We start from the raw sequence: 11,858 nt of genomic DNA, 5'->3' as shown, positions 1-11,858 counted from the left end.
CCCCTCCACTTCCCCTTCCGCCAGTCAAGCCGCGCGACGGGGAGGGACTAAAGCGGGACCCTCGGTTAGCCTCCCGTTACCGTCCAATCAATGGCGCGCGGCCGACCATCCACCAATCGCTAGTGTCTTTAGGGAAGCCCAGCTGCCAATCATGAGTTGTGTCTTTGCAGCGCTCCAGCCTTTCTGCGCCATCTACCAACGTCCGGAAGAAGAGCGTAAGTACCGGTTTCTTCCGCCAATCCCTGCCGGCCACCGCTCGCTTTCCCGTCCGGCCCAACTGCGTCACCCAACTTAGGTCGTGCCCCGAACGTACAGCTAGCCAATCAGAAACGCGCTGGCATCCCGCCTTTGCGTTCATTCGCTGAGGCAGGCATCCGTCGGAACTTTACGACGCTCGCGAGCCTGCCTACCGTTGCCAGCGAGCGGTCGTTTAAAGGAGGTGGCGCCAAGCTGGTGTTTGGTCGCATTCATTCCGGTTTTAGAGACTAGGGTAAGTGTGGCGGGGCAGCATTTTCAGTGGTGAGCCCCGGGGAGGAGTGAAACGGGTTAGGCAACATCGCGGATGCCGGACCGGCCTCCGAGAGCGGCGTTATCGCTCCGGTGGCGAGTCTAGGACCCGAAGCTCCCGGCATGCAGTGGGGCGCAGGGCCGGATGGAGCCGGTCCTTGCGGCCGGAAGTACTCCCTTAACTTTGGATTCTGGGGCTCTTGGTCAACTTGCCACGTCTTTAGCGCCTCCCCTGGAGTGTTTCGGCAGCAGACGTTTTTTAAGGCCTGCTAAACAGCCCCCACCCTCCGGACCTCTAAGTCTAAGGAAAGTAAATTAACAGACCTCGGGGTAGTGAAATTCTAAAGTTGAAATGTCTCTGAAGAAAGTGCTAATGGGAATTTAGAGGAGGGAGGGCAGGGGTATGGTATCTTGATTCTTTTAGGATAGGCATCACAGGGAGGAAAAAGGCCCAATTTGTGCAAAACCAAAGTAGACATTATGACAGGCAGATAGCTATCATTCTTTGTTTGGTGGGTTATAAGAAAGCATTAAAATAATTTGAAACAACGACTATCAAGTCTGTATTAAGGAACCAAATAAGAGACTGAAGAAATGGTTTTAACAAAGAATGTGAGGGTTCCATCTCCAGTAGCACACACAGAAATGTGAATGTGTAACTTATAAAAAGGGCTGATCTGAAGAACTAATATTTACGTGGTACTCAATTTTAACTGGCGGTCTGAGAATGTACATTAAAATACATCCTGTCCCTAGCCCCAAACACGTGCACATTTCCTTAAAACAGTGCTGAGTGTATTCCTTAACCTGTTAGACCATCATCTCCATCTGCATAGGGTGTTGGCAGTACCTACACAAGAGAAAAGCATGATAGGAAGTTTTTGAGAATTGTCAGATTTAAGGTGGATTTTTCAATTTGGGGAATTTGGGGGCTTGATTTTGTTGAATAGAGATCAGAAAATAATGCAGAATTAGTAGAGACAGCTGGGATTTTGAGGAGAGGATAATGTAGACTTTCAGGATACAAATCATCAATGCTTCCCATTGACAAGTTGGTCCATCTTGCCCAAGTGCGAATGTGGAGTGTAACTTAGTGGTTAACCAATGTATGGCTAGATGGTTTAGATTCTCAAGAAACAACACTGAAAGAGCTTGGCAAAAGTTGGCCAAAAAAAAAAAAATCTTGAATAATATCAGGTGGTCAAAGAAATTAAAAAATTCATGTGCAGGTAGTGTAAACTGGCCTCAACACCCTCCTCCCCGATTTTAAAGAACATTTTGGAATTATTTAGAGAAATTGCATATGAGTAAACTAGGTCCCAGAAACCATTGTAAATATTCTGCGAACTCCCAAGGAGACATTTGAAAAGGGTATTTGTTATAGGAGCCAGTGGGTTAAAAGCATTTGCCTTGCATATGGCTAATCTTGTGAGATCCTTCGCACCACATGGACCCCCTAAGCATTGCTGGGTGCAGCTTTGTAGACCTCCCCAGCAATACACTGGGGTTGCAGTGGTAAGATTCCCTGCTGTTACTGCAAGCCCTAAATTCCACCATGTTCTAACTCTCAAATTGAACTGCTGACTTGATCAAGAATCTCTGAGAAGAGCACAACATTTTTGGTAGCAAGGTTCTAAAAGTAAATTGTCTGAAGGAGAACTTGTTCATTAAGTGTGATATGTATATGTGATAAAACTTACTGAATACTTGAGTTAGAACCAATGAAGTATAACAATGTTAAATTATTGTAAATAGACAAAAAATATTTTTGGGATTGGATCCCCAATCCCAAAGGGTCTAGCTTAAGGGTCTGGACCTCATGCTTCACAATCAAGAGCGTTGGGTTTCAGTCCCTATACCCGGTTAGTAACACTGATAGACCCCAAAACCAAAACGAAAGGATAAAGGAAAAGAAAACAAGAGCTGGAGATGATACAGTGGGTTAGGTGCTAGCCTTCCCTGTGACACACCCAGGTCCTACATGATGTATGATTCCCGAGCCCTGCCAGGAGTGATCCCTGAGCACATAGCCAGGAGTAAACCCTCAGCACTGCCAGGTGTAGCATCAAAACAAAAAGCAAATACCAAACAAAAACCAAAGAAAAATTACTTTTACATTATGTAAATCTTATTTAAGATTATCTAAAGATGACTTAAAAGGCATATACTTAAAACATTTAAGTTTCTATGGGAGATTAAGGAAGCAAGAGTAAAGAATCTAGCATGTATCAAAAAGAGTGCCGTGTAAAAGGACGGGCTGTCCAGGTGGCTTGAAGGACTGGAATGCATAATTTGCACGTAGGAACCTGGTTCTAGACCTGATACTGCATGGCCCCCTGAACACCAAAAATAGAAAAAAGGAGTATGAAGAATCTTGTAAATTATATTGAAATGAACTTAATCCTGCAGGCATAAAGTAATATAGAGGAGATAAAAATGCTGCTAATCTGGGAACCGGAGCAATAGTACAGTTAGTAGGGTGCTTGCTTTGCATTCAGCTAACCCAGGCTCCATCTTTGGCAGTCCCCCCTACCCCCCCAAAAAAACTGCTAATCTAAAGAGTTTTTAAAACAAAAAAGGTTTGGGGCTGGAGTGATAGCACAGTGGGTAGGGCATTTGCCTTGCATGTGGCTGACCTGGGTTCGATTCCCAGCATCCCATATGGTCCCCTGACCACTGCCAGGGGTAATTCCTGAGTGCAGAGCCAGGAGTAACCCCTGTGCATCACTGGGTATAACCCAAAAAGCCAAAAAAAGTATGATTATTAAATATATGCAGATTATTATAGGTAACCTATGAATGAGGTTACAGAGAAAAAAATTGTACCCTAGGGATCAGAGAAATAATAACAGGCCTTAAAGTGCTTGACTTCCATGTGACCAACTCTGGCATCACATTTTCCCACAATGCAAGTCGCCCGTACCACTGCTGATGTGACCCAAAACACCACCTTCTCCCCAAAAGAAATTCTGTCCTCCATATATAGCCAAGTAATTGTATCTATTCTGTTTCGATTGAGGAGTGTGGAGGTACTCCTGGTAGTGCTCTGGGATCAGTTGTACCGTGCATCAAATCAACTTTCACTACAAGCAAGACCACAGCTCTCTGGACCACAGCTATTCTATTTTTAACCATTATATGTCTAGGTTCTCAAGATTTTATGACAATTTTTCTTGCCATAAAAGGATTTGGTTGCAGTATTTGCTTCAAAATCTTCCCCCTCCCCCCCCCATCTTACTATTTAAAAATTTTTTTTTGGAATTTGGGCTATCCTGTGCTCAGGGCTTACTCTCAGCTCTGTGCTCAAGGATCATTTCTAGTGGGGCTTGGGACCATGTGGTGTGTCAGGGATTGAACCCAGGTCAACCAAGAGCCAGGCAAATACTCTACCCACTGTACTATTGCTTTGACCCCTATTTGCTTCAAATTCTTTCATGAACTTTACCCAAGAATTACTTGATTAATTGAGGTAGCCTTTTGTTTTGGCTAATTTTCTTTCTAAAAGAGTAATGAAACTTACCTTATTTTTACGAAAAGGATATAGTTACAGGTAAGAAAAATTACTTAGCTTAAACTCCCACAGTGATAGGGAGGTAAAAATGCTATTTTCCTAGACACTCACCTTTGAAAGGAAAGACTTCCAGGTCCCTGAAAAATACATCAGGCCTGTAAATTATATAGGAAGCTTTATCAGTTTGTAACTGATGGTTAGGTTGGAAGACAAAGGAGGTGAAGATATTGGCAAGGTGATCAATCATGGAGCTTGAATTAAGCAAAGTGGAAGAGAGCATGAAAGAAGATAAAGTGACTGAAAGTCTTGATTTAAAGGTACAATATGTGTAGATAAATGAAACTTAAAAGGATAGCATATGAGGCTGGGGTCAAAAAGAAGGTACACTCAAGGGGAGGTAATACTAATGGTTGGCTAAGAGTAGAAAAGATTATTGCAACTCAAGAAACCAGAATTTCTAAGGAATTAGGTTGTAAACTTAATTTGTCGAGGATAATATCAATTCTGAAGACTGATACCAAAGCTAGTGCCCTCAACAGATGAGATTTGAATGAACTGAAGAGTGAGAAGGTTTTGGAAAGGGAGGTTATGGATTGAATCTCATAGGCAAGGGTCTTTATTGTTGATAAAATTGGAAGTAGCATTGGGTATTTATGATACTGTTACTTTCCTTAAGATGATTTTCCAAATGAATTTCTTTCTTTTTACATTTAAAGATTTTTCACAGTCAAAATTAATACAGCAAAGTCAGTCAAGATGTCTGTTGATCCAATGACCTACGAGGCCCAATTCTTTGGCTTCACACCACAAACTTGCATGCTTAGGATCTACATTGCATTTCAAGACTACTTGTTTGAAGTAATGCAGGCTGTTGAACAGGTTATTCTGAAGAAGTTGGATGGCATCCCAGAATGTGAGATTAGTCCAGTTCAGATTCGTAAATGCACAGAGAAGTTTCTTTGCTTCATGAAGGGACGTTTTGATAACCTTTTTGGCAAAATGGAGCAACTGTTTTTACAGCTGATCTTGCGAATTCCTCCAAACATCTTACTTCCGGAAGATAAATCTCAGGAGGCGCTTACTTACAGTGAGGAAGAGTTCCAGCTTCTCCATAAAGAAATTGAGCAATTACAGGAGAAATATAAAACTGAATTATGCACTAAACAGGCTTTTCTTGCTGAACTAGAAGAACAAAAAATTGTTCAGGCCAGACTCAAAAAGACATTGACCATGTTTGATGAGCTAGAAAATGCTGGCAGGAAAAATGGAACTAGTGATTTTAGGGAGAGCTTAGTGTTCCTAGTCCAAAACTCTAGAAAACTACAAAATATTAGAGAGAATGTGGGAAAAGAAGCCAAAAAACTGAAAGTATCTTAATTTCTGAATTGTGAAAGGTGACTCAGAAATTGGGACTCGTAAATTATCTACATCAATGATGATTCCTAGTCTAAGAGTGCATTTTAATGGATTTTCCTTGTGCCTTGTGTTGATTCATTTGCCTGAAGTATCTGTGTACTACTCTTAACTAATCTTTGAAGCATCTCTTAAGAGACTAAAGTTGGTAAAGAGCAATTCCCCATTCAGTAATAACTGTTTAGGGACGTGGTTGAAGAAGTCTTTCCCTGGCTGGTCAAAGATATTTGTAAAATTGTATGTTGGTCATGAATCTTTTGTAACCTTGATCCTTTCACCTTATCTTTTGGATGAAACTAAATGAGAGAAAGATTAAATGGGTGACATGTTAGAGGCTACTCCTGGCTTGGTGCTTGAGATTGCTTCTGGCAGTACTGAGGACACCCACATGCAAGGCATGTACCTCTGGCCCATTGAGGTATCTCCTCAGCCCTTTGATGGCTTCTTAAAATATCTGGTTTAAAATCTCTGGTATCCTACTTGTATATGGAGTATGATCTTGGTGGGTCTATTTGAGCCTCACACCTCTACTATATATGATATTTAGTGCTACAAGTGATTTCTGGCTGCACTGCAAGTACCTTAACTCAAAAGATGTGTGAGCACTGTGGTCAGAGAATGTGACCTCTGGCAAGTACATGTGTAAGTACCACCACAATTCATAGTGAACACTGCATCCAGAGTATATGTGCATCGACTAACGAGTATGATCCTCGGCCAGCATGTATGCAAGCACCGAAAACAAAGGAGTTCATACCTTGATGAACACTGGTTTAATGCACAGGCACCGCAACCAGATGCGAGACCCTGACAAGCACCATGGCTAAAAATGTATGAGCTCCATAACCAGGCACATGTGAGAGAGCTTTGGTTATTGTAATAGAGACATCAAACGGGAGGTGTAAGAATAAATTAACAACAACAAAAAAAGGTGATTGTTTTTATTTCTAAGGTAAATTCTTTCCAGACAAAGGTCTGATAATGTTAAACCAAATGTGTTATTGGAGCCCAGTAATAGAAGATCTTGATTTGAATGTAATAGCTAAATCAATACTAACTGAGATATGTATGCCATTTTTTTTCATATTGCAATTATGCACTGGACCACTGAGCTATATTCCCAACCAAAATACGTATTTAAACTTTTTAAATTTTTTATGATGTTTTTTCCCTCGGTACCAACTTTTTGCCCAAATGAAAAAAAATTTCCTCATATTTTTTCCTAAAAAGTCCATTAGGATTGTGGGTGGAATGATTATATCTGTTTTGTTTGTTTTGGGGCTACACTCTGATGCTTGGGTATTACTTCTGCCTGTGTACTCAAGAATCACTCTTGGCGGTGCTTGGGGGATCATATGGGATGCTAGGGATTGAACCCAGGTTGGCTGCATGGAAGGCATGCACCTTACCTACTGTACTGTCTTTCCAGCCCCAGTTATATATATCTTCAGTGGTAGAACAAGGGGGCACACCTGCCAGTGCTTAAGGTTTACTACTGAGCTCTGTGCTCAAGGATTGCTCTCTCTGTCTCCCAATACTCTTGACTCTCCCCTATTGCCCCAAACAAAAATAATATAATTGGACTGGAGAAACAGTATTTTGGGTAAGGTGCTTGGCTTGCAGACACATGAACCAGGTTTGATCCCTGGCACCATCTGTGATTCCCTGAGCACTGCCAGGAGTGATCCCAATCTCAGCATAGAGCCAGGAGTAGGTCCTGAGCATAGCTCGATGTGGCACAAAAGACAAAATAAAACAGTAATTGCCTTGACTATTTCTGATCTAGTAAATGTTGGCCTACTAGTTATCTGTTAACTTTGTCTAGTATACATTACTGAAAACATTTTCTTTGGGCAAACAACTGTTGCATGTTATTATCAAAGGATAGTCTTTTTAGATACCCTCTTTTTGTCTAATGAAGGGCAGTTGACTAAGCAGGTCAGTAAGTCTTATTAGAATTTGATCCTTGAGCAACAGAACACAGGATCAAAAAAATAAGCTCAATTATCAGAAGTTCCCTGCACATTTGAGGGGTGTGGGGTATGGTTCTCACATCAGAAAGTGCTCGAGGGATCATCCAGTGCTAAAAGTCAAACCCAATAGAAATAAATAAAAATGAATAAAATGGTTTAAAAATAAAAAGGCAAAAGATAGGTACACTAAAATGAGCTTATTCATTTTTATTTGAAAAAAAAAGGTTTGGTTTTTGGTGTTTGCTTTTTTTTTTCTTTCTTTTTTTAAGGCTACACCCAGTGTGCTCAGTGCCTGGCAAGTTTCTGGACCATATGTGGTGATGGGGACCCGATCTGGGTTGGCTCTGGTCATCTGCATACAAAGCAAGTGCTATACCTGCTGTATTGTATTATCTCAGCCGAAGACTTGGCATTTTGATAAGGGAATTTTCATTGGAAGCACAGTAATTGGGAAACAATTGAGAGCTCAGCAAAGACAGCAGTAATCTTGAAGTTACAGTGGGATGGGGATGTGAAGGGTAATAAAATGACATGGGGTTTATTATAAGGGAATGTTGGCTTGGTCTGACACATGAAGATGCAAAAGGATCACCTGGTATAACTGGTGGAGGGGCTGTGGAGCTAGTTTAAAGTGCTGAGCACATGCTGTGAGCAAACCTGAGTATAAAGTAAGGAGTAGCCCCAACTGGGGTTGCCCTACCCACACCCCGTATTCAAAATATAGAGGAAAATAAGTACTAATAGAGACTGGTTATGGAAATAAAGCATTAATTTTAGGGACTTGGGTGAACTTAATATTGAAGACAGCTATGATGGGGTGGATGCTTAGAAATTCTGGAGCATAATATTGACAAGACTAACAGTTCAGTTGTGAGCAATACAATCCTCAAATAATGGGACCGGGCAATTAGAACCAGTGTTCAGAATATGGAGGCAATTTGGGCCTAATGATATAATCATGGAACTCAGAAAATAGAGGTTTAAATTTGGTAGCACAGGAAGGGTCATGATACGTATGTAAAAATATCAAATATTCGGAAACAGGGAGCTTTTGTTGTTGGAATGAGGGTTTCTATGAGGACTCTCTGAATGAAGAGGTGTGTGTGTATGTGTTTTTGTGTGTGTGTAGTGGGGGGAGTGGATGAGGTGGAGTTATATCCTGAGCACTAAGTGAAAGATTGCATAATGATATGTTTGTGCAGTGTATATGATTGTATATTGTGTGATTGATAATCTGAGACCAAATGTTTAGAAAAATGGACTATTAATAGTCATATTAAAAGAAGACCCAATATCCAGGACTAAATGCTGGAAAAATATAGGCTACTTTGAATATTTTGTGGAGAATATTTTGTACTATGGAAAAATGAGGTGAATTATTGCAGTAAATTGGCTATAAAGTGTGAATTGTGTATGTCAGTTATGGTACTGAAAGTGTAGAGGCAAGATTTTTCTTTTTAAATTGAATCACTGAATTGCAAAGTTATAAAGATATTCATGATTGAATTGTAGGCACACAATGTTTCAGTACCAATCACTTTACCAGTTTCCACTACTCTCCACCAACATCCCGTTTCCCTCCAGCCCCTCAACCTGCCTCTGTGACAAGCATGTTTCCCCTTCTCCCATTGCCCTAGTGTTTCCTTCCCTAATTTATTAGCCTCCCACCCCCACCCCTCTCCTGTCCCAGTGGTAAGCTTCCTACTGAGGACCACCTGTTCTACTGTTCCTCGTTCTTCATTTCTATTGCCTTTGGGCATTTGCTATTGCCCTACAAAATTTTTTTATATCCCATATATGAGAGATCCTTCCAAGGCTTCTTGTCTCACGGATAGGCAAGATTTTAAGAAATATAGCATTAATGGGAGTGCAGGAAGTTAAAACTGGGGAATGACGAGGCCCTAATACTAGAAATTATAGCTTATCAAAAGCTAGGTATATTGGGAATAAATTCTTGACCATAAAAGCATTGTTCTGGAACAGCTGGATCTTGGAGGAAGTGGGGACTGAATATTGAGGAACAATAGATAAAGCCACAATGGGATATTAGCAAACCTGCTGTTAGGGGATAGAACTGGGCATTGGCGTATTGCCTGAACTAGTATGGGAGAACAATGCACCTGAGAGACTTCTAAGTGTTACTTAAATTAAGGAGGGAGATGATATATGTTGGAACTGGCTAACTGTATAATGGGGATCTTAGTCTGGGAGCGAGAAGGGATATTGTGAAGATTATGAGGTGAAACCTGGGACAGATTAGGTCATTTGAGGGACCATTTGAATAGCTGAAAATTAACATAGAACGAATATAGAGACTGAAAAAGATGGTTTATTATATCAGAAATACCACAATTACATTTCCAAGTATACGCAGTATTAGAGCACTACATTTTTACATTTAACATTCACGAGTAAACAGATGACTGGTGGGTGAATAGCCTGACAAGTTGTTTCTAGTATTAGGTTTTTGGGTCTGAGATCACAAACCATTAGGAGTCGGGCAATTTTCCAACACAAGATATCATCAAGAACAAATTCCCCCAGTTGTCTTTGGTCCCTTAGGCTCCTAAGGGTTTGGGTCAGGATCAAACTCCATTGCAATCCCCAGAGAACCCTCCCGCCTCAGTCCCAGCCCGAGTCCTTTCTGGCGCATCATGCGCGTGCGCACACTTGCGCCCCTGCGCTAGCCGCGCAGAAAAGTGATCCTGCGTCACGGGAAGCCTGCAGCCGCAGGTCCCGCGCTGTCCGGCACAAACCAGAGATGTGGCCTTCGGGCAGGGTAGCCCACTGTCTCTAGGGGTCCTTTTGGTTAGGCAGCGGTGACAAACCTGCAGCAGCAAAAAAAACAAAAATCCAAATCAATCAGAACACTCCTCCCCCCACCAAATCCCGTCGTCTCCCCCCAGGCCCCAAGGCGACCCGTGCGCTACCCCAGAACACCTTTACCTTATCCTGCGCTCTGCTGGCATCAGCTGCAAGCTCTGAATAGCCAGCTCCCGCGTTCCGAGTTCGGTCTGCAGCAGCTCAGGGGCACAGCTGGCTCCTCCTGGTGGCCATGCAGCGTCACTAGACAGGGCGCCGATTCTCGGCTCTTTCTGGAAGACCGCGGCCCTGGATCATCTTATCCATTCCTTTAAGAAGAGAAGGCGGGGCCGCTCTAGCGGTCCGAACACAAAATGATGAGCGTACCCTACCACTCAAAGTGGAAGGATCCCGAGACAGCACCCTAACTGGAAATGCGCCTTAACAACACTCAGAGATTCGAAATGTTGGGAACTAACTGCTCCCGTCTCTAAACTTTGTATGCTAGACTCCTACGTATTTACCCGTCGCTTTCGGCTATCCTACTGATACTTAGACAAAGGTATTACGATACAGTGAAAATAAGCATCAAAAGCTAAATGAAGGGGGTAGATCGCGTCACCAAAACATCAAATGCTGAGACCCTTCCTTTCCCTCCCTCCCTCCCTCCTCCCACCTTGGCTTTGCGCCCAGCCTCCTGCCCGCGCTACTCAGGCAAGCTGCAAATGGATATAGGTGAAGATGCAGGAGGTGATGGAGAAGGCGATCGCTGCGTAGATAAAGATGGAGAGGTGCGGGAAATGGTCGAGATAGCAGCCCTCATCCAGTGGAGGCGCCTCTTCCTTGGGCTGGGGGCGCGCAACAGCTTTCAGGGACTGCCCAGAGCGGGCCGCCAGTCCCCTCCCAGCGCGCCGACCACCCTTCTTGCCGCCCCACTTGGGATTGCGGGCAGGGGGCTCCTCCGGAGGGGCCTTGTCGAACAGGCCTTCGGACTCAGGGTCGGGGCTTCGGCGAATGTGCTCGGGGTCCCAGGGTTTGCGCTGAAAGAAGCCGTCTGCCATCGCTAGAAAATGCGGTTCGTTGGTCGGCTGGGTCTGTAGAGGCAGCGCTCTGGCAGCTCCTGTCGCAGTGGGCGGCTGCAGGGGCTGCGGCTGTATATCTACCACTGGAGAGGGGGCGGCGAGGGGCGGAGCCAGCGGGGCCTGGGGCCTCTGCAGGGTCTGCAGGGCCTCTCAGCAAAGGCTTCGCTTCCCCTGGCTCCTCCTTCGGCCCCCAGCCTGTTGTTGAAGTGGGCTGGTCGGGTTGGAGCTTCAATGCCCGGTCCTCAGAAGTCTCCACACAACCTGGTTTGTTTCCATGGCAACTGGATACTGGGCACAAGTGGGAGTGGGCGAGAACTGCTAGCTGGGGCCCAGGGGCGCGAAAAAGGGGCTTGGCAGTAGAAACAGGAAAATGCTGGATCCCAGCTGCGCAGAGCTTCCAGGGTTTTTGTGCTTCTTGGAAAGGAATATTCTGGAAGTCTTAAAAAAAATTAACATTCATTACTTTAAAAAAAACCACAACCACTAATACAAAATCTTTGTCGGAAACTTGAAGTTCTATACAAAAACAGTAACAAAGCCTTCCACAAGATCCAGTGATAAAATAGTGTG

The 11,858-nt window shown here is 43.4% G+C and overlaps 2 protein-coding genes across 2 annotated transcripts; one reads left to right on the top strand and one right to left on the bottom strand.

Moving 5' to 3' along the window:
• The first annotated feature begins 63 nt into the window (after window positions 1–63).
• Window positions 64–6,298, top strand: MIS12 (MIS12 kinetochore complex component). Its single transcript, XM_056114947.1, has 2 exons — window positions 64–490; window positions 4,735–6,298. Exon 2 carries the CDS (start codon window positions 4,775–4,777, stop codon window positions 5,393–5,395), a length of 621 nt encoding a protein of 206 aa, XP_055970922.1. The 5' UTR covers window positions 64–490; window positions 4,735–4,774; the 3' UTR covers window positions 5,396–6,298.
• Window positions 6,299–10,502: 4,204 nt separating this feature from the next.
• Window positions 10,503–11,524, bottom strand: LOC130024262 (uncharacterized). Its single transcript, XM_056114948.1, has one exon. The coding sequence runs from the start codon at window positions 11,265–11,267 to the stop codon at window positions 10,917–10,919; it is 351 nt and encodes a 116-aa protein (XP_055970923.1). The 5' UTR covers window positions 11,268–11,524; the 3' UTR covers window positions 10,503–10,916.
• Between the last annotated feature and the right edge of the window lie 334 nt (window positions 11,525–11,858).

The sequence above is a fragment of the Sorex fumeus genome, unplaced genomic scaffold (assembly GCF_029834395.1).
Source record: "Sorex fumeus unplaced genomic scaffold, SorFum_2.1 ptg000028l, whole genome shotgun sequence".
Taxonomy (NCBI): domain Eukaryota; kingdom Metazoa; phylum Chordata; class Mammalia; order Eulipotyphla; family Soricidae; genus Sorex; species Sorex fumeus.
Note: the sequence above shows the minus strand (reverse complement) of the source record. Positions and strands in the feature narration are given on the sequence as shown.